Here is a 23,720-nt window from a genome sequence, read left to right on the forward strand (position 1 = left end):
CGGCAGGAAGCCAGGGTGCGGCCGGGGAATCCGTCCCATACAGTGGGAAGGACCACCAGGGAGGGGTGGGAGGGATGACCAATGGATGATCCTGCAGGAAACACAAGGCAGGGGTTCTTAGGAGAGTAGACTGTAGGCAGCTGGACTGGAGCCGGCGAGACTGGAGGCCGCTGGACTGGAGCCGGCGGGACTGGAGGCCACTGGACTGGAGCCAGCTGGACTGGAGCCGGCGGACTGGAGGCAGCTGGACTGGAGGCAGCTGGACTGGAGTCGGCAGAGCAAGGAGCCCGAGTGAGGTCGGCAGAGCAAAGAGCCGGGCTGGAACCGGCAGGGCATGGAGCCGGACTGGGGCCAGCAGGGCAAAACGTCTGGGAGGTGCCGCCAGGGCAAGACGTCTGAATGGCGTTGGTAATGCCAGGAACCGGGCTGGGACCGGCAGGGCGAGGAGGGCTGTAGCCGACACTGGCGGGCGGTCTGGGGCTGGAGCTGACACTGGCGGGCGCTCTGGGACTGGAGCCGACACTGGCGGGCGCTCTGGGGCTGGAGCCAACACTGGCGGGCGCTCTGGAGCTGACACTGGCGGGTGCTCTAGGGCTGGAGCCGACACTGGCGGGCGCTCTGGGGCTGGAGCCTCAATAGAGGGATTACCTTGTTTTATTATCATTATTAAATTATCTGCTGGATCCATAGTGATCGCATCATTGTGGATGTGACAAGCACTTTCTAAATGATTTTTTTAAAGATAAAATTAGGTCGGTAACACGTGAAGCGGTGTTCATGAGACTGTCATGAAACCTTTATAATGATGAAATTTGTCATGAATGTGAATGAGATTTTTTGCATGCTTATGTCAACTGTCATCAAGTATCACTCTCAGTTTTGACATTTTAAACTCTAAAATGACATTTTTTCTAATAACAACTTCAAATACACAAATAAACTGTGGCTGTTATGAGCATAAAGTATTAAAAATGTTATACTAGGTTTCGTCAGTCAATTAATTGTTTCATGTGGATTTAGTTGCACTCTTGTTTGGACCAAGCAAATATTTTATAAACAAGGTTTTTCCTGTTTTTTTTTTTTTTTTTTTCTAATTCTCTGTTCACATGAAAATGCAAAAATGCGTTGTGATGCATGTTAAGGGCGAACTTTGAGCCAACAGCTAGTGATAATGACACATGTTGAGTTCACACTAAATGGGGAATTAATTATTTGTAGGAGTAAATTGTAAATTGACCGTTGAGTTCTACTTTCTAACTAATATTGTAAAATCTCTGTCTTTGAGCTAGTTCGCTTGGTTTGCTGAAGGCTACGGGTTGCGGGTCAAGACAACAGTCTCACTCCAGAGAATGATCTAAATCTTCATTTATTGATTGTTTTACAATGCACAATGCAATTATCTAACTAACCCCTATCATCATCAACTCTTTCTCCCCTCTGCCACTTTCCGAAACTCCGCAAGAAACTTTGGATCAGCCCATTTCACGCTGATCGGCGGGGGTGACTGGAAGAGTCCAAGTCGCGAGAGGAATAATTTCTACAGCCGCCCCCAAATTCACCGGGTGAATTTGCTATAGAGACATGAGATAACAGTCAAGTGTAAGTCTCAAACTTATCTGGGAGTGGGGGCAGGCAGATTAATTAAGCTACAGGCCGAATGTAGGTTTTGTCCTTCACTTGAATTTTGGCCGATCTAGTTCGTTCATCATTCCCAGGAAAGATTTGCACAACCCTTCCCACTGGCCACAGGGCACGTGGCAATTGTTGATCTACAATCATTACAGCGTCTTCAATTTGAAGTTTTGCCCCCTCAGTTTTCCATTTTTGTCTTATTTGAAGGTTTGATAGGTAGTAGCGAATGAAGTGTTTCCAAAAGTGGTCAGCTAGGAGTTGACTGTGTTTCCATTTCCTGCGGCTTAAGAGCTCAGTATCGTGATACATGACTTGTGGTAATGAAGCGTCTCGCCGCCCCATCAAAAGGATGTTTGAAGTTATTGGATCTGGATCACTGATGTCTGAAGAAGTATAGGCGATGGGCTTTGAGTTGAGAATCCCCTCTATCTCTATTAGCACTGTTCTTAATATTTCTTCACTGACTGTCTGGGTGCCGAGTGTGACTTGAAGGGCAGACTTTAAGGAGCGTATCTCTCTCTCTCCCAACATCCGCCAAAGTGGGGCGCGCTCGGTGGGTTGAAGAGAAATCGGATCTGTTGGCTGGCAAGGTGGGTTTGAAGTTCAGGATGAAGAGCTGTGAAGGACTCTTTAAGCTCTCTTTCACCTCCTTTAAAATTGGTCCCCTGATCTGCTAAGAGCTCGAAAGGTTTGCCACGTCTAGAAATGAACCTCCTAAGGGCCATTAGGAAGGAGTCAGTGTCAATACTAGTGAGTATGTCGAGGTGAACTGCACGTGAAGTCAGACACTTAAAGATGATTCCCCATCTCTTTTCATTTCTACGTCCCACCTTTATAGTATACGGCCCAAAACAGTCCACACCTGTGGAATAGAAGACTGGCTTATGAGTCCACAATCTTGCTGGGGGAGATCTGCCATTCTAGGTGGAGTTGGTTTTCCTCGCCATCTTTGACACTCGAGGCATTGATATTGGTGCTTTTTGACTGCTGCTCGTCTCCTTAGCACCCAGTACTTTCGTCTGAGCTCTGCAAACACCCTGTCTGGCCCTGGGTGATGCAACCTATCATCATAGTCTTTAATTATCAGTTTAGTAGTGGGGTGCTGAGAGTCGAGGACGATAGGATGTATGGCATCCTCTTCTAGTTGGCTGTGTCGACGAAGCCGGCCACCCACTCGTATCAGACCGGTTGCAGGATCAAATTCAGCTGCGAGACATAGCAGTCGACTGGTTTTTGGCAATTGTTTACCTGATCTTAAGCATGTTAAGTCTTCACCAAAGCAGTCAGATTGAACTTGGCAGAGGACTGCCAATTCTGCCTCTTTGTAATCATCTGCTGTTGGTACTTTGTCGGGGTGAATGTTGGCTTTCAACAGGTCTATGAAGTTGGAGTGTGGCTGCTGATCTGAGTTAGTTGGAGGGGAGGTAAGAAAAAAGTTGCATTTCAAAAAGTTGCATTTCTCAGTTCGTTGTCAGGGTCAGTGCATGTTAGTGACGGCATCTCTGGCCAGTAATTAGATGTTTGGTTGAGAAATTTTGGCCCCTGGTACCATCTGCTTTCGCAGCCTATTTCACAAACAGTTTTGCCCTTTGTGAGGTCATCTGCGGGATTTTCCTGTGATGGCACATACCTCCATGCATAATTTTCGGTGAGCTCCTGTATCTCTGCCACTCTGGTGCCCACAAACACCTTAAAACAACATGATTGAGACAGTACCCAATTGAGCACAGTGGTTGTGTCAGACCACAATGTGATGCTCTAAAAAGGTAGAGTTAGTTCTGTTCTCAACACCTTCGCAAGCTGTGCACCCATCAAAGCTGCGCATAGCTCTAAGCAAGGGATGCTTTGCTGTTTTTTAGGAGCCACTCGGGATCTTGCAGTGACAAAGGCTACTTCTACCCTGCCCTCTTGGTTTTCAGTTCGCAAGTATCCTACAGAACCGTAAGCCTGTTCTGAGGAGTCGCAGAAAATATGGATTTGCCTTGAACTGGTGGGGTGATCAAGCTCTTTGGTACTGTAACAACGTGGCCAGCTGATGTACTGTAAGTCATTTAGCTCGTTTTCCGAGGCTTTCCATGAACTCAATAGCTCATCTGGCAATCGTGGGTCATCCCATTCTCGTTTTTTGTCCCATAATCTTTGCACAATTACTTTGGCTCTTGTGGTATATGGAACAATGTAACCAAGCGGGTCATACTGACTGGCTAGAACGTGATAGATGCTTCACATAGTGGGTACTGGGTTGGAGGTTTGATGGGGTTTGTAGGAAAGCCTTCACTGAGCCATCGAATAATGCTTTGTGACTGAGCTTCAGTAGGTAGGTGGCTAATGACTGATGGTTCGTTGCTTGCCCATTGTCTTAACTCAAAGCCTCCTGAGCTTAATACATTGCCTTAATACATAGCCTGTCTACACAATCCTTCGCCTCTTCCTTCACAGCAAAACTTTGAAGACAGTTATCAACGTAGAATGATTTCTCCATTGATATCTGCGGGCCCATTGCCTCATTGTTGTCCTGAATCTGACACAAGAAGTGCTTCTTCCAGCTTCAAGTGGTCAGTAAGGATCTGATTTCAGATATCCATCAGATACACTTTCCCACTCATCTCTCACAATCCGCTGTCCATGCTCTGAATCCTGACTGATCGGAGGAGACACTCTACCAGATCCCTCCGGTGGTGAGAGCCTGCAACTTTGTGTAGAAGCAGGGAGTGGTTGTTGATGGGCTATTGGGGCAACAAGCTCCTAATCAGCCAGATAAGCTGGTCGCTGCACTCTTCTCCTTAGGCGCACAACAGGTGTTTCTGGTTGAGACATTTCCATAGCAAGTCAGCGATCCGGCTCGAAGGACCATGTAAAATCTCTGTCTTTGAACTAGTTCGTTTGGTTTGCTGAAGGCTACGGGTTGCGTGTCAAGACAACAGTCTCACTCCAGAGAATGATCTAAATCTTCATTTATTGATTGGCATCAACTTGCTTGTTTGTGTGTGTATGGGTGTGTGGTTCTGCAATAGAAAAAAATATAAAATGAATAAACATATAAAAGTACAATATAACATTAATAAAAGTTACATTATAAATGAATATACATTTACAATAAATGAAACATACAGCATAAACACAATGGGTTAACCAGAGGAGCAATTGGTGTCAATGCTGGTCGATACATTGGCTATGTATGTGCGTTGGGCACCAGCTGCGCACGTAAACACCCCTGCTGTGCGAGCTGACTCATGAAGCGGCAAACAGCATTACAGAGCATGCGCTACCTAAAGTGTGTGTGTTGGCCACGAGCTGCGCACGTGAACACCCCTGCTACACAAGCTGACTTGTGAAGTGGTAACAGCGCATGCGCTACCTAAGGTGTGTGCGTTAATAGCGTATGATTACAGATAAAATTTATCGGCAGGAATAATATAGATATAAGAAATGATAATTGTAAACATAAACATATGTGTGTACATCTAAATAGGCAATCTTTACAGTGGTTCGGTACAGTTTATAAACAAACAAATAGGTATGAACTTTCACTAAACTAAGCATTGAACATTCTGTTTTACTTACCTTTTAGATGTAAGCACACACACCATCAATGAACTTCTCAAATTGAAATACTTCTTGTCCTCTAACTATTTACAATGCACAGCTTTAATTATCAAACTAACCCCTATCATCATCAACTCTTTCTCCCCTCTGCCACTTTCCGAAACTCCGCAAGAAACTTTGGATCAGCCCATTTCACGCTGATCGGCGGGGGTGACTGGAAGAGTCCAAGTCGCGGGGGGAATAATTTCTACAAATATGTTTGTTTTTCACTGAAGGATGACCATACGACTGCAGAAGAGAACTGCTCTGTTTCAGTAGGAGTCCCACATCTCTCTGAGGCATGCATGCTTAATTTGTGAGTGTACGCACTAGTGTAACATTATGGGGACCAGAGCCACGTTAGAAAAGCTGTGTAGCACACTTTGTCCTGAATACACACACACAGTAAGGTCTGACATAGTGGGGACCATGACCAGTGTTTCCTCTAGGATTTTTTCGAGCTGTGGCGGCAGACTCTGTTGGGCATTTTACACAGATCTACTACTACATGAGGCGTTATTTCATTGACAAATGTCGTGGGCGCCTACGAGCATGTCAGTCTCTGCTTGAGCGCCGAAATCCTCTGTTCGTGCACAAAACTTCTTGCGCGTCTCAAATATACGCTGCTAAAGTGCAGATTTTCTTGCACGCCCTCAAATAAACGCGGCTGAAGTGTGATTTAGTGCGTTTATGTACCGAGTATGTCTCCCAACATTTATTAGATTTAGGAACATTTATGATTGCCTCCGATAGACTTTGTGGAGGGGACTGCGGCATTAATGCATCCTAAAGTAAAGTGAAACAGCTATAAACTCCAGCAAGATAAAGTCATTATATGAAGAGCCACAGACCTTTATCTATAAATAAAGTATAAATATGGAAACTGTGTTTATCATAACTGAAAGCTACACCGTGTTTGCTGGTCTCTCATCACGCACCTGTCAGTCAGTCAGCACCTTAAAGAGTTAAACAGAACGCACATCATCATTATCAATATTATTATTATCATCATTATCATTATTATCATCCTCATCATTATTATTATTATCATTATTATTAACATTATCATTATTATTATTATTCGTAGCATACTTAATTGTAATTAGCGTAATAAAAATTAAATATAGAAATGAAATGGTGGGTGTGGCTTAATTTGTGAGCGTACGCACTTGTGTAACATTGTTGGGACCAGAGCCCAACCCTTGAGTTTTACTGTCTAACTAAAAAATAAATGTTTATATATAGCTTTTATTGAAGGATGATAATATGACTGCACAAGAGTTTCCATTGAGGTCTAAAGGCCTAAAATTTCACTTTTTAAATTTTAGACTTAAGTCTTAAATTGGCTGTTCTAGGTCTCAAATATTTCTGCACATGTCATATTTAACGCTACATCTAATTTCATTTAAATTCTTTGTTGTTATTGTTGTTTGGTTTTCGTGGTGCTGTAGTTCTTTATTTCACTAGTCCAAATGTAATTTGCATTACACTTCGTTTGAGCTGAATATGAATCACTTTGAACAGAATTTGTCTGAAAGGGTACACCTGTAAACACATCTTAACGATCTGTCCAAGCGTGATCATCATAGAAATTAGATTGTGATCTAAAGAATTAGATTGTGCATATTTAAAAAGCAGTAAAATGTAAAACACCATCAAAGCATGTACTTTTTTTTCTGGATTAGTTGAGATTTGTTTTTTCTGAGAAAAAACAAGTTCTTGTGTTGTGTGTGGTTTTTTTTTTGTTTGTTTGTTTGTTTTTAAGATGCAACCCTCAAGCCATGAAGAATGTACAAAATCATTATCATTCAATGCAGTGTGGAATGTCAGAGTAAGTGTTTTGTATTTTTCATTATCTTTTTTTTTTAAAGGGTAACTGAAAGTAATAGTCATTGTCTTTAAGGCTAGAGAGAAGAGTTTGGAGCACTCAGACTCATATGAAGATGAAGTCAGTGAGGAGGAGTATGTCCCGGACACTGAAGAGAGTTCAGATTGCAGTTCGAGCTTTAGTGATTTACCAATAGGAAATACAGAAGTGCAGCCAATCAGGTGGACTTTAGATAAGAGCAGGAAAAAGGGCAGATCTTAAAACACCAGTGAAACAGAGAGCTCCCAGAGTCATGCCACATCCTCAGGTCCTGACATTTCAGTCATTATTCCAGCTATAACTAAAAAAAGTAATGGAGCAAGAGTTTACAACTAGAAACAACACTGTTTTTGTGGCTGTGCTCAAGCAAAAATTGCTAGACACCTGGAGCGTAAACATTGCAAGGAGGTAGAAGTAGCAAACTCTTAAATGCCATGAATCAAGACCAAGTGGCACTTGAAGCAAGAAATGACTGGTGCATTTTAGAGCTGGGGAAGCATCTTTATAACAAGTATGAATCAAGAGTTAAAATGCATGAGCACATTCGTCAGAAAATGAGAGAGCTTGGAAGGCTCCTAATATCTGCAAGAGAGGTATCAGCTGTTACATCTATTAAAGAGCTCATCCATCCCAAAAACTTTATGCATACAATTAATGCAGTTAAAAGAACAGCTGGATACAATGAGGAGAAGGATATGTATGGAACAGATAGTATTGCTGTAAAACTAGGACATAGCTTGAGTAATATGTTAAGCTATGCTTATAGAGAGCCATTCTACCATCTGTGGAGATGAAGAGGCAGCAAAGAATGCACAGAGTTTTCAGCAACTGTATCAGTCCTGATGGCCTGAGTACATTTCTGCAACAGCCCGGTGAACACTGGAGGAAGCCAATTGGAACTGCACACTTCTGCTTCCATTCACTGAAGATGTTAAACGTCTACACTTGTATCTTGATGAGCAGGAAAAAATAAATTGCAAAATCTTGTCAAAACAGCCCTTATCTCAACATTGGTCAAAATTAGCCAAGGTTACGCTAACTCAAGTTATGCTTTTCAGTCGAAGACGAGAAGGTGAAGTATCACAGATGCCTTTGACTGCGTACACATCCAGCAACCAATCAGTTGAACATCCAGATATTAACATGGCCCTCTCAGAAGTGGAAATTAAACTGTGTCAGTACTTCAAGAGAATAGAGATCAGAGGCAAAAGAGGCAGAAAGGTCCCTATATACACCAGTTCTTGATATACACCATTTACCCAATCGCATAAATGGTTAACTATATGCCATAAACAAAACGATTTCATTTTTAATAATAACTGTTTGACTTTTTTTTTTTAATAGGTTAAAGAAAAGATTGAAATTAAAAAGAAATGCTTTATGCTGTTAAGAAGCAATGTGCTCACACTGACAGGTCAAATCTACTTTCTCCCTTTCAAGTTTAAAGCAAATTTGAATGCCAAAGGATTTTAGACGTGCATATAAAATAGCCTATGTAATATATTAACATTAACAAATTAACAAAATAATTAGCAAATGAGAAATAAATGACAGAAAAGTTGATTATTAAAAAGCCATTCTCTAAAAATTATCATGATTGCAAGATTAAAACGAGTAGATTATTATTTTTTTTAAATAAGGCCAATGCGTTGATTTAACCATTACTATTGGTGTAGTCTAGGGATGCACCGATATCACTTTTTTTTACAAACTGATAAGAGTGAGTATTTTAATTTATGTACTTGCCGATACAGAGTATGATACTTAATATATATGGATTCAATGAAGTTTAGCAAGGATGAACACAACGATGCAAGGATGAACACAAATCTTTAACAGAGGGCTGTTCCAAGCCTAAATATGCGCACATTGTTGATAACCCTGCAAATTCAGAACTTCTCTATAAATAAGCAAGGACATTTTAAAGGACTAGTTTATCCTGACATGTGGGGTGGAGGAACTACTTTTTCAGTGAAGAACCCCATTTCTTTGCGTAAATTATATTGTTTTACACACATACACACACACACATTAAAGAAAAAATGCAATATTAGCTTTGGTAAAAACATGCACTCGTATTCTATATTAATTGAAATATATGTAAACTGCACATATAGGACCTGTGTTTCCTTTACTAATATTATTGACCATTACATATTCTATTCTAAAACATCAAATCACTAACTGTCACGGTTATGGATCTGTCTGCTCTTTTATGATGTGTCTGCGCGGTGTGAGAGTTTATCTGTATCTGCGGTGCTTGTATCACTAGTGTGTGTGCGCTTGTTTCTATGTTTGTGTGAGAGTCGCGTGTCTGTCAGTGTTATTGTTTTCATGTCATCAGCTGGGCGGTCACATGATCGCTGTCTCCGGTAGTCGCTGCTTAGCACCGCTCAGTTGATAATCAATGCACCACAGGTGTAGTGCATTACTGCGCCTATAAATGTTCAGCGTTCCTGTCTCACTTTGTCAGTTCATTGTTAGTTCACGGTCTTCTGTGTCTCTGTCAGGCTCTCCTCACTGTGTTTGCTGGTGGTGAGTGGATTGGGTGATATCCTTGTTGCTGCTACAATATGTTTCCTGTTTCCATCGGAGATGATTGTTAGATCCTCGTTGTTGTTGTTTTTCCATGAACATTTTATCAGCGCTGCCGATCTCTCTTAGTTTGTTCACTCCTTTATTCTCGGATCCTTGTTCTCTAGCCACTCATCTACTTATCTGTTTTTTTTGTGTGATAAATCCATTAAAAGACTTGCATTTGGGTTCCACGTCTCTTGTATGACCGTGACAGAATGAACTGACCAGTTATGGACCCAGCAAGTTTTTCACTGTTTCGGCTCGTTTGGATCATCAAGAAAAACAGATGACGACCACCAGTCAAGCTATTTAGGTTCTAGTCAACCAGATTTCCAAGCTGACCACACATCTCCAGAAACTCCGCTCGGGACCCAACGCCGAGTCCACTCTGACTGCTCCTCCCACTAACACAATAGTAAGTCCTGTGTTTAATGAGGCTCTTTGCTCCGCCGAGCCGCGACTTCCTCCGCCACTGAGTTATGCGGGCGAACCTCATTTATGTCGAGCCTTTTTGGTCAAATGCTCGCTTTACATATCACTACAGCCCTCGTCGTTTCCCAGCGAGGAGAGCTAGGTGGCTTTTATTATTAAACTGCTGTCAGGTAAAGCGGCTCAATGGGGAACCACTGTATGGGAGAAAGAACATTCTTGTTGTAAAACATTCAAAGCTTTTTCAGATGAACTCAGAGCCATGTTTGATCGAGCGGCTTCGGGGAGAGAGGCATCCAGGAGGCTTGCGGAGCTCCGTCAGGAGGATTTGAGTGTGGCGGAGTTGTAAGTGGAACATGGAGGCTCAGCGAGATATGTTTTTTCACAGACTCACTAATCACATCAAGGACGAGATCTACGTCATGGAGTTACCCGAGACCCTAGATGACCTCATCGACTTGGCCATCAAAGTGGACAACCGCCTACAACGGAGAGGTTTGCGCAAGGAGCCCCGCCCACAACATCCGATCTCAAGGACCCGCTCTCCCGAGATGAAGCTCTCTGTATCTGAACCAGAGCTCAAGCAGAAGGGCAGATGTCATCTTACTGTGGAGGAGCGAGATCGCCGCCGTACGGAGGGGTTATGTATATACTGTGGAGTTGCAGGACATTTTGTGGCTTTTTGCCCCACCAAGAGTAAGAAGTCGACCATGGGTAAGAGTTTATTGGTGGGGGAGATTATGGGTAAAAAGGAGTCCCATAACACAACAACTTTACCCATAACTTTGGGTTTTAATTCCTACACTCATATTGGTCACGCGCTCATTGACTCTGGAGCGGAGGGAAACTTTATTGACTCCAAATTGGCTAATACTTTAAAAATCCCTGTTTCTCCACTTTCTTCACCCATTGCTGTGCACGCCCTTAGTGGCCTGTCTCTTCCAACCATCACACATATCACTGCTCCAATAAAACTCATTTCTTCTGGTAACCACACTGAGACTATTAAATTTTTTTTAACAGATGCTATCGGTACCCCTGTCATTTTGGGTCATCCTTGGTTAGTGTTACATTGACCTCACATTAATTGGGGTCACAATGCCATGTTTTCCTGGAACGAGAGCTGTCATGAGTCCTGTTTATTGTCTGCTTGTTCTACTGTTTCTCGTTCTGTGTTTCAGGAGGAGCAGATAGATCTTTCAAACGTGCCTCGTGAGTACCATTACCTAAAGGGAGTGTTCAGTAAGTCCCGGGCTGCTTCTTTACCTCCTAATCGTCCCTATGATTGTGCTATAGACTTATTGACAGGTGCGTCTCTGCTTAAGGGCAAGTTATATTCACTGTCTGTTCCAGAGAGGGAGGCCATGGAGAAATATATTTCTGATTCTCTAGCAGCCAAGATCATCCGTCCGTCTTCTTCACCGGCGGGGGCGGGATTTTTTTTGTGAAAAAGAAGGATGGTTCCCTTCATCCCTGCATTGATTATCGGGGGCTGAACAGCATCACGTTTAAGAATACTTATCCTTTGCCGTTGATGTCTTCAGCCTTTGAACGTCTGCAGGGGGCGAACTTTTCACAAAACTAGATCTCCGTAATGCTTATCATTTGGTTCGCATAAGACCCAGGGATGAGTGGAAAACAGCGTTTAACACACTCTGAGGGCATTTTGAGTACTGCGTTCTGCCCTTCGGCCTTTCCAACGCTCCGGCTGTTTTCCAGACACTCGTCAATGACGTGTTGAGAGATATGATAGATCCGTTTATCTATGTCCACCTGGATGACATTCTGATTTTTTCTCACTCTCTGAGACATGAGACATGCGGCGAGAGCGAATACCGCCCAAGCGGTTGATATACGCCACCGCCGCCGTGCTGTCCGTTCTGACCAGCACGTGTTGCTGCTCCAGCACCGGAAAAAAACGGTGGAGAGCAAGGAACACTGCCAACAGCTCCAGGCGATATGCTAATGCAACTGGGTTCCTTTCCACAGTTCCGCCGCTGCATGCCCGCAACGCACAGCCCCCCAGCCCGTGTTGGAAGCGTCTGTTGAAACGACAACAAGACTGGACGCCTGTCCTAGAGGCACTCAGGTCTGTAGGAACGAGGGGTCGCTCCAAGGGCTGAGGGCGCGGCGACACATCGCAGTAACAGAGACTCTGTGTGCGCGCGCGTGCCATGTGCGTCTGGGGACTCGATCCTGAAGCCAGTGCTGGAGTGGTCTTATATAGAGTAATACGCGCGGCGTGAAGGGGCTGCGGATGCCATATGCCCCAGGAGCCTCTGAAATAGTTTCAGTGGGACCACTATTTTACTGTCGAGTTTTAACGAGTTTTAGCCAGGGGTGGTGCTCCTAGACCACTAGTGTGGACATCGTCCTCCCCAACGCACACGCAGCGGACTTAGTGGTCCGAAGAGCATAGTCGGATGCGGTGCGAAGCTCCAAAGCCTGGGTTGGACCCACCCTCATGCAGCTCGGCCAGCGCCTGCGCTTGGTAGCGCTGGTAGGTGGCTATCGCATGCAAGGCGAAGCAGCCTGGCCCACAGCCTTGTAAGCTCTAGCTCCGAGGGAGGCAGATAACTTACAGGCTTTGGATGGGAGACGAGGCGGACCCCGCCAAGAAGAGGCGCCAAGCGGACAAGGATTGACCTCAATCATGCTCTCAACCTGAGGAATCGCCACATACCCCCTGGCCACACCACCGTCAAGAGTGATGAGGGTGGAGGGACACGCAGCATGAGCAGAAAAAAGTGCCCTTCAAGACCGCGTGAGCCTACTGTGCACCTCCGGGAAGAAGGGGACGAAAGGCTTCGAAGGCTTCGCCTTCTGGTCCTCTACGTATCACCCATCTAATCGGTCCGGGCGCGGAGCTGGGGGATGAACCAACTCCAACCCCACGGCCGAAGCAGCCCGGGAATGTACGGCTAACATGTCCGCCTTAGGATCAGTTTTGACAGTGCTCACCTGCCCAGAGGGGGCGAGCGGGTCTGGATCTTCGTCGGACATTGAAAGCCCATCCGATGCCGATGGACGTCTGATCTCCGGTGTCAGCAAACGTGAGAGATTCCATCTGGTTAGACGGATCACTCCCACTGCCCGAAGCCTGGATGGAGCACCTGGAGGAGCAGGAGGTCCCAGACCCCTTTTATTATCTCCCGCTGGGACCCTCAGATCTGCCGGAGTGCCCACTGCAGAGCAGGGGACAGCAGGGGTGGTTCATGAACCGCCCGCGAGCACCACATTAACATGTTGGACCCCCAAACATGTAATGCAGTGATCGTGTCCATCATCCGGAGCCAGGAAGCATCCGCATCCAGAAAAGCACAGTCGGAGTGGCATCCTGAAAAGGACGTTCTGCACGACTGTGTTGCTCTTTTAGGAAAAATTGCAACTTATACGCACCGCTCTGGAGGACCGGACCCAAAGAACGCCAGGCAAGGGAGAATCCCAGCTCAACCATCTGCCGCCGCGTATACCCACTCTGGACCAGGAGACACTTGTTCGCTCGGAAGTCGCTGTATTCAGCAAGAGGAACCCTCATCGACTCGATCAGAAAAGTCTCTGAAGCGAAAAGGATATGCTGGGTTAATTGGCAATGAAGCACACGTGCGCAAGCTTACGCTGCCAATTCATTGGCATTCATTGGCCTGTTTCATACTCTTTCAGACAGGTGGCTTCTGAACCGAATCCTCCCAATTCATGGATTTTCTAAATCAAATCCACCAATAGCATTGGAGTTCCCCACCCGAAGGGGAACAGGTCTTTTCTTTTAGTTTCCTCAGCAGAATCATCCAACTTTGTAATGTTAGCATAATCATGACAGTCCGTTGCTACTTAACCACGGGAGACAGCTATAAGTATTTGATTGTACTGTATATTTAGAGGGTTGCAGCTGTATGTTTTGTATAAAGGAATGATGGAGTGTGGTGTGAATTAAATAATTAATCATATATACAGGCTAAATTAGTCTGTGTGTCAGTATTAAGTTTATTGTTATTATGAGTAGAAAATATGATGATGATGATGATGATGATTAATATTATTGTAATGCCATGGTCCATGTTACTGCAGTGTGGAGCTATTGAGCTATTGTAGAGGAGCGTGTTTCAAAAACTGGAGGCGGAGGTTGAGAGAGAAGTAGTTGTTGACAAAGTAGCCGCTTGTCTGGACTGATCCAAAACCACTCTTACCAATGAACTCAGGAAGCAACTGTCTACATTTCACTTAAAGGAATTGTGCATATCCTGCAATGGACAAACAGAAAGGTATTTTACTTTTTTGTTAGTATTATGTAGCAGAGTATAACATATTTTACATGAGCCATATTTGATCCTCTTGAAAACGACTATTTCTTATTTTATTTTTAATAATTAATAAGTTTTGGTACTTAAGATTAACTAAAGATGTATACTTTGAATTGTATTATCCAGTTATTGAATCAACTTACGATGTACAGAGTTGCTGTCTATATAAGCTGCCTGGGATGAAATCACTGTTAGTAATCACTAATCGTATAAGATCTCCTTTATGTAGACCTCCTGACTTAAGTAATTGGTGTTGTTTTTTAGTGCACACAGTAATCAGCTGTTTTAAGCAAAAAACAAACAAACAAGGAATTAGTTACAAATTGTGACTCATTTTAATTACTAAATCTTGGAAAGAAAATAGCAATAATTCAACAAATGCTTCATTTTTGCTATTCGCATCTGGCCACTATTAATAATTCTAATACACTTAATTCATAAACCACGAACAAACCCTTATGCTATAAGTTTACATGGCAACACAGGCAGGTGTGCATGCACAAAACATCTGTTGGCAGGTTTGTTGCAATATTAAAATTATTACAAGTATTACATGTAAGATGCCTGAGTCAGCATTTCATGAAGCGTAGATTTGTGTACATTACTAAACTATCCGACTGTCTACTAATACATTTAGACATTTGCTCATTAAGAAATCATGATAAAGCAACGTTTACATCGTTAAATAATAAAAATATATAGTATTTATACAATATTTATAATAATAATTAAATGTCATCCTGTTGCTCTTATGGTGTTTTTTGTTGACCGATAAAATTATGTGACAGTATTACTTATTTCAAAGTGGCTAAGTAAGTTGAAGTGTCCAAATCTTTCTCAATGGTTAAATTATTACCACTGGGCACCATCTACTATACTACAAGGCTGCAGAAGAGCATCCAGTTTTCCATCACCCTCTGCCCTCAATTCTGTTTTGGAAAAACAAAGAAGTTTACTACATATTTTTTGCTGATAGACAATTAAATAATAAACCGCAGGTCATAAAGAAGAGAATTTGTATCTATATATATAAAAGATGTGTAACGGTTCACAAAAATGACGGTTGGGTTCAATACAACACAGTGTCACGGTTCGATATGTTTTCGATACAGCAAAAAAAAAAGAAAAAAGCCAGAGGATTTCTTTGATTAAATTTTTTTAATGTATTAAAACTAACATTATAGAAGTATTTTTTTTTCTTTTACTTTAAACTGTGATAGCGCTATACTTCTGGGGTTTCTGCTTAGCGGCAAATAAAACAAATCCTTCTTTATACTCAAAACCAAAATGCTGCTTATAAAAAATGATTGTAATATTATAGTAGTTAAACAATTAAAAAAAGAGAACAATTTAGTTTTATATGGAACTGTTTCATTACATTTTTAAGTATTTTTTTTTATTTTCAGAAAGATGAGAGTTCACCTTTTCTTCAGAAAGCACAGATCTGCTTGATTTGAAAAGCAGGAATTATCTGACTGAAAAGGGCTTATGAAGGAATAATGCAACTGGGCTCTATTACATTCAACATTTTCTTAAAACTAGACATTTCCACTACAGATTAAGGTCTCACAGGGCTTGAAATTAACCTTTTTTCTTGGTAGCACTGGGGCTCTTCAAAAATGTAGGCGGCACCAGACAAAATTTAGTCGGACCCACCAAAAATGATGGGAACCGTTACTACATTTTTTATATAAACAAATTCTATTATATATATTAACACTCTAATCAAAACTAACAAATAAACAAAAATCTGCATGCGCTCACCGGCCCTGCACGCACTGCTTGATGTGGATGAGATGAACTGAATTAACAATAATAACTGTGCTGTTCTCACGGGTGCTGTCTGATATTGCACATATATTGACATAACTTATTTTTTGTAAAATTCATCTTAATAGCAGTAACGGTCTTTTCATTAGCTGCAAAATTCATTTTATCACAGTGAATGCGTGCTCTTTAGCGATGGTGAAGGCAGTATCACACACAGTATCAAGGCAATGTCACACACACACACACACATATGTAAAGTTGATTTCAGAATTAGTCAACAATATTTCACTAGATATTTTTTCAAGACACTTCTATACAGCTTAAAGTGACATTTAAAGGTTTAACTAGTTTAATTAGGTTAACTAGGCAGGTTAGGGTAATTAGGCAAGTTATTTTGTAACGATGGTTTATTCTGTAGATGATCGAAAAAATATATAGCTTAAAGGGGCTAATAATTTTGACCTTAAAAGGTTTTTAAAATAATTAAAAACTGCTTTTATTCTAGCCGAAATAAAACAAATAACACTTTCTCCAGAAGAAACAAATTATCAGACATACTGTCAGACATACCTTTTCCTTGCTCTGTTAAACATCATTTGAGAAATATTTAAAAAAGGCTGTCGCCTCACAGCAAGAAGGTCGCTGGTTCGAGCCTTGGTTCAGTTGGTGTTTCTGTGTGGGGTTTGCATGTTCTCCCTGCGTTCGCGTGGGTTTCCTCCGGGTGCTCCGGATTCCCCTACAGTCCAAAGACACTAAATTGTCCATAGTGTATGAGTGTGTGTGTGGCTGTTTTCCAGAGATGGGTTGTGGCTGGAATGGCATCTGCTGTGTAAAAATGTGCTGGATAAGTTGGCGGTTCATTCCGTTGTGGCAATAAATAAAGGGACTAAGCCGACAAGAAAATGAATGAATGGATCAGTTTCTTCCTCCATTTCACAAGTGTAAGTGTGATTAAAATGGCTGCCTGCTTGTTTTTTTCTAGCTTGCAAATTATGAATTTAATTGTTTTTTGTCACTTGTAAATCTGGTTTACCCTTTATATTCTCATTTCGCATCTAAAGTCACGTTGAAAACGCAGTGCAGGCCGCTTTGTTTACAAATTTAAATGAGTTTGTGAGCTCACGTTCCACTACCGTGTGGCATTGCTATGGCCACCTTTAGCTGTTCCTGCACGTGTGGGGGTCAAGGTTAAGAATAGTTCAGGTTTTGCCACTGTGTGGAATAATACTGAATGTGTAACATGGTTAAGAGTAAAGCAATATGCTGATGTTTAACTGCCCTGCTTTAATGGCCAGTTTTCACTGAGTGGTACGGTATGGTACGTTCGGTTTGGTACAACGGTGATTTGGTGGTTTGGACAAACACGAGAGTGAAGCGTGAAAAACAGGAGAAGCCAGAAAAAAGGAGCATATTATTTCTTCAGCAAACGTGAAAAAAAAACGTGCCGTTTTAATTTTTATCCTCACCTTTTGAACTAATATGAACAGGGAATGATGGAATTACTCTTTAACAGAGGCTACACATGCTGCTGAAGATTACAGACACAGATAAGAGTTTTTCACAGACTGTGGGCTATATTTTGTGTTGTTTTGAACCTAAATAAGGACAAAATCACTGTTGTGTGTAGTTTTTCTGTAGTTGGTAACATATCTGAGACTGTAAGAGGCTGTATGTGTTCACATATGTTAATTAGTTGGTGGAGATGGGTCTGAAATATGAGATACACTATGCACTTTGACTACTTGAATATTGTTGATAAGCCGTGGTGGGCATTTCACTCTGTCTCACACTGAATGCCGTCGACCAATTGCAACAGACTGTCATCGGTCAAATCAGCGCAGATTAGCTTCACGCTAAGGAGGGGTTTGGAAACAAATGAATCGCTAAACGTATCGCTGGAAGAATTTGGTATAAATAAATGCATATTATAAGACAATGAAAGTGTTTTTGATCTTGCATGCATATCAGCCTGTTGTTGAAGACCCTTAAAACCAAACTATGAACCTTTTTTAATGTATAATAGGGGCTCTTTAAAACATCATATTAAAACCTTTCTTCACTGGGTTATTTATATAAAAAAAAAACACTAAGAAAACAATGACTCTAAATAATTTACTAATTAATAATACTTATACTCCAGCATTAACCTACTTCTTACCAGAGCCTTAAACATCAGTAAGGGATCAGTGCTTCCACTAAGCAATGTTTTATTCTTTCTTGTTAACCAAATGGCCATTTTAGCTTTTCCTAACAAGACATTTATTAACACATTTTTTTTCTTATTTAGAGCACTATATTTTGATCCAAAAACAAGCAAAACAGATTTTTCTAAAGATAAAAACCAAAATTAAGGTTCAACTTAAAAGCTTAAAATTTCCTTTAACCTGGAACAACCAATAAAAATTCAGTCTCTGAAATGTCACAGAAGTAACTCTTCACCTTGCAAAAGATCTAAACGTCCTTTAAATCTATTCGTTGCTATGATGCAATGTAAGGTACTCCACCGTAGATCTCCAATTGTTTTTTTAAATAGGTTTCTTATAAAGGGATCTCCAACATCCTTGTAGAAAAGAACTTGTAAATCAGTCCACTTAGTCTCTGGAAGATCTTTTTAAAGTTTTATTGTCTTTTTTTTAAAGAGCTTTCTTAGAAATAGTATTAAAAGACCAAATTCAGGTGTCTTAAAAGAAAGCAACCTCCCTTCCACCTTTTGCCAGTCACCAATATTCAGTTACACTAATCTTAGGGAAGACACTATCAGGTGTTTCCTCTTGTGTGGCAAAATAGAAACATAACCTTTGATTTCAGTTTTTGTACTATTGAAACACAAAATATTCCAAGTCTTACTGCCAACTCTTCTGCAGGTATCCAATGATAATCTAAGATGATCTTATATATTCCTGCTCTCATCAAATTTGTTCATATCATCTGTGATTCAAAGATCACACTAGGAATGTGAGAATTAAAAATTAAAGTTTTTTTTTTAAATCGACTAATTAGATATCTTTTCATTTTCCACCTTAAAAATTTGCCAAACATTAAACACAGAATCATAAAAAGAGGAAATTGCAGTTAATTTCTTTTAAATTCATCAAAAAATATGCTTGTCCAAATTCATCCTAAAGAATAAGCTGTTCTAGTCCAATTTGAAGGCTGACGATAAAGTAACTTTAGAATTGTTTGCAACCTAAAAGCAGCTACCTTAGATCGTATATCCATAAGTCCTTGACCTGCTTCATGTAGCTCTAGATACAGGACTGATTCCCACAACCAATGTTTCCCTGACCAAAAAAAATTAGAAAACCCTTTTGGATTTCTCATTTAAGTTTTTCAGATGATGCTTTTTTATATAGACCAATACAATAATCAACAACATCATTATCTTACTGTTTTTTACAATAATTTCTAAACCAGACTTCTTTCTTCTTCTTCTTTCTTATTAAACACAACAGTGGTTCCACTGCTGAAGCAAACAATTGTCCTGAAAGTGGACAACCCTGCCTGATACCTTTTTGTAGCCTTATTGGTCGATTTTGCCAACCACCTACTTAAAAAATACAAGCTGCTTTCATATACAGAAGTTTGATCTGGGAAATAAATAAATTTCCAAACCCAAAAGCATGCATTCTATCAAACTGTTACCAGTATGGAATGACTTACCTGTTTGTGTTGTCTTTGTTTGTTTGGAGCACGTGGTTTTGTTTTGACAGCTGGCCATGTGCTTCTTGTCCGTGTGCTTTTTGTTTTCCCCGCCTTATAGAGCTGGTAATCAATTAGCAATTCTCTCCTTCACCTGTTGCTGCTTGATTTCTCCCCTATTTAGTCTCCTCTCGTCTCTTGTCTTTCGTCAGTCCGTTTTACATGCTCGTGAGGCTTGTACTTCCAACTGTGAGTGTTGTGTCGTGTCTCTCCAGACTCCAAGCACCAGCTTGTTTTGGTTTCATTTTTTTCTCTTCTTTATTTTGATACTTTGTCCCGTCATCCTGCTCGCTGTGGTTCGGTCTGGCTGCCCTGTTCTCGCTAATAAACCTCCAAGGGAAAACGGCCAGCAGTACCTGAACGACTCTTCCTCTCCTGTTCTGGCTGAGCATTTAATATCGCTCTTTCGCCTCAACCACTGGTCCATGGAACAATTTGTACCGGGCCACACAAGAAATCATTAATTATTTCAGTTTTATTTATTATTTGAGTCTGAACAATCTTTTATTTTAAAAAGTCTTTTACTTTGAAAAATAACCGTGTTCTATAGGTTACATTGCAGTCAGTTGGGTGCCCAAATTTAACCCACAAACAGCAAAATGAGTAAGAAACAGACTTTGGAAAGTTTCTTTGCTAAGGGGAAAAGGTCCAGTGAACGACCCACGAACTGCCAAGGAATGGATTTGCAACCCATTTGTCAACAAATCAGGTGAATCTAGCATGTCTGTACAAGAAGATTAATTGATGGAGATTGCAAATGACAGCGGCCTTTTAGGGGCCGTTCGCATATTATGTATTTCTAGAGTTTGCGTAAGTTTGTTGTTTCCAATGGAGTTGTGCGGCTTGTGCACCCATTTGCTTGATGCAATCGCCCAAATCAACCCCGGTCCGCGAGTGCACCGCAAGTCATGTGACAGGAATTGACCAATCAGCTTCAGCTTGTGTGGAATATATACATTTCGGTAAGTCTAATTATCGCAGACAAACACAGAACACACAAACACTGCAGTACTTTGTAATTTTCTCCATAAATAAAACTTGTATCAGAGCGACAGCAATGTTTTGTCAGCTTGTCATCCTCTGAGAAAAAGGTTGATGGTCACCTACCAACCAAAGAAACAACCCCCCTATTATTTGTGCATAAACATATCTAGATATAGTAATAAACATACCATTTACTTGAAAACATTTTTGTCATCATTACTACAAACTTATACAAGCAATAATATCATTAAATGTGGAGGGAAGCCTTACAATATTTTCCAGAATGTCTCTGATCAAAAATTGATTAAATTATGCTCTTCCTGGAATACAATACAACCGATATATATGCATGATATCACCCAAAACTAATTTATGTCTATTTTCAAAACTTTAGCTATCAATTTGTAATTAATTGTTCAAATAGAAACTGGTCTCCAGTTTTTTTAAAAGGCTCAAATCACCTTTTTTGTGCATCAGTTCCAACACAGCTCTTTGAGCACTAGTGGGAAGTACATCATCTTTAAAACATCTTTGTACTACCTGATGAAAATATTTTCCAATGACCTCACTATACGCTTTAAAACAGTCCACTGACAGACCATCAATCCGAGGGGCACGACCAATTTACATTTGCATAACAGCATCAGTTAAATCCTTAAATGATAGCAAAGAATGCAGAGTATGACTTTCTTCCTTAGTGATAGTGGTAAGCTATAAAAAAAGTTGTGAAATGCAACTAGAATCAATGTCCTAAGTAGAAATCCACAGCTATTTTTATTTTTCATAAGTCACAAGTCTTTACTCTATCAGTAGTACTCTATCAGCAGAAGGAGCAATCATACAGAACAGACATGAACCAAGATCTTAAGTTAAACTAAAACAAACCCAACTGCAAAAAGTACTGCGCCTTTTGGACTAATCCAGCTGCCGTAGGCCGATGTGCTGTACATTATAGGATTTGGAGGAAAAATATTTGTTGACAGCGAGAGAAGGAAAACATTACCTGATGGATTGTTGGTAATATTTCCGCAAGATGACCATGTCACAGTTTAGCTAAATTGATTCACGCCACCTCCTGAAGTGATGTGCGATGCAATAAAACATTGGGTAACGCTTTCTTTTACAACCCACAAAGTACCGCGTAAGTAGAGTAAAATAACAGTTTACTTTCTGTACGTATAGTGTAAGTATAATGAACGTATGTGTAGGTATAAGGAAACAAACTGTAATGCTTGGGTAATAAGGGGGTAACAACCATAGACTGTAAAATATATGGACGAAGTCTCCGTGACGTCACCCATAGATTTTTGAAGAGCTTGAAAGAAGCCACAAGTAGGCGTGGCCAACCGTCGCCATTTTGTTCGCCCGTCATCGCACTTACGGCGGGATACCAAACAAGGGCAAAGAGGCGGAGAGTGAGCGGAGCTACAGACACCTGCTGGCATTTTTCTTAGACCTGGCTCAGACACACTTTACTTTGGGAAAACGCTTAATACTTTATCACCTGCGACTCGTTTGTAGTCTGACCACATGTGCTTGGCTGTACACTATATCAATAAAATGTTTAGTCTTCTAAAAACACAGCTGTAATACATTGAGCCACTAAGTATTGTTCTTATGATGTTTTTCTACTGGAGGAAAACGCAAATTACTTCCAATTACAGATATAGTCTGTGTTAGTAAATGCAAGACTATTGATGAAATTTAGCATAACACTGTATATTAACACTTCGGATGACTGTTCAACAGTCCACATCTAATCAATCTGTCAGATTCTGCAGTGCATTACAGCTCTAAAAAACATTATAAATGATAAATGATCTGAAATAAAACAAATATATTTATAGAGATGGTATATAAGTATATAATTGTACTCACACGGGAAACGGAGGCCACGTGAATGGTTTGTGAGCTAAATTAAGTGCACACAGCATCCCATATCATCTGATAATTGTATGAAATAATCCCAAAAGTCAACTGACTGTGTAAAGCCACATAAAACAAAACAAAAATATGATGAATATGCCGAAATCACTGGCTAATCTGCCGGAGTCAGCTGACAGGCACGTGCACACATAGGGCTCAACCTGTGCAGTGCACATGCCCTTTTTAGTCTTGGATAGAAAGTGCCCTTCCAAAATGATCTAAAGTGCCCTCGCGACGCAACACACCCTCGGTCCCGCCCTTCAGTAGGCGCGCGACAACCAGCTGATCAGAACGCGCGCGACAACACAGCTGATCAGAACGCGCGTGACAACACCCCATCCACCCCCCCACGCTTCAAAAAATTTATCCTGCACATGCCTTTTGGACGGTCTCTGCACGGGCCTGTCAGCTCAGGTGAAGTGACGGCGACAGCGAGACCTAGCTGTCAATCAAGTGGCCACGATTTAGTAATGCAAACTTAATGTAACCTAATATAAAGGAAACGGATGAGTTATAAAAAAAAATTCACCCCCCTCACAGTTGTCATGAAGGGTAATATTAGCTTTAATGAACCAAAATCGTTCTTTGTACCAGGCTGTTAACACCTTTTTTTCTGCTGTAAAGTTTGCCATTTTAACAGTGGGCTCAATTGAAATTTGCTCTATTATGGAGCCAGGACTAGCGGATTGCAGTTTCAGTTACTTCCGTATTGGCCTCCCGAGGGAGAGCGGGAGGTTGCCGCTTGGTAACAACCATATATTTAACACCAAAATTACCAAAATTACTCGTAATTACAGCGAAATAACGGTGATTTTTTTTCTGCATGTATAGTGCAAGTATAAATAACGTTTGCGTAGGTATAAGGGAACAAACTATAATGCATGGATAATGAGAGAGTAACAACCAGATATTCAACATGAAAAGTACCATGTGTACAGTGCAAAAGTACA

At 41.2% G+C, this 23,720-nt stretch overlaps 1 protein-coding gene across 3 annotated transcripts in view; it reads left to right on the forward strand.

The window, feature by feature from the left end:
* The first annotated feature begins 14,215 nt into the window (after nt 1-14,215).
* Nucleotides 14,216-23,720, forward strand: part of si:dkey-220o5.5 — a 59,674-nt gene continuing 50,169 nt past the window's right edge. Inside the window, exon 1 of one of the 3 annotated variants that reach the window (XM_073911123.1) lies at nt 14,216-14,352. In XM_073911123.1, coding sequence (XP_073767224.1) covers nt 14,337-14,352 — 16 coding nt within the window. In that variant the 5' untranslated portion in view covers nt 14,216-14,336. The remainder of the gene's footprint in view (nt 14,353-23,720) is intronic. The other 2 variants (XM_073911124.1, XR_012384733.1) reach the window with 2 other exon arrangements.

This window comes from Danio rerio, chromosome 8 (assembly GCF_049306965.1).
Source record: "Danio rerio strain Tuebingen ecotype United States chromosome 8, GRCz12tu, whole genome shotgun sequence".
NCBI classification, from domain to species: Eukaryota; Metazoa; Chordata; class Actinopteri; order Cypriniformes; family Danionidae; genus Danio; species Danio rerio.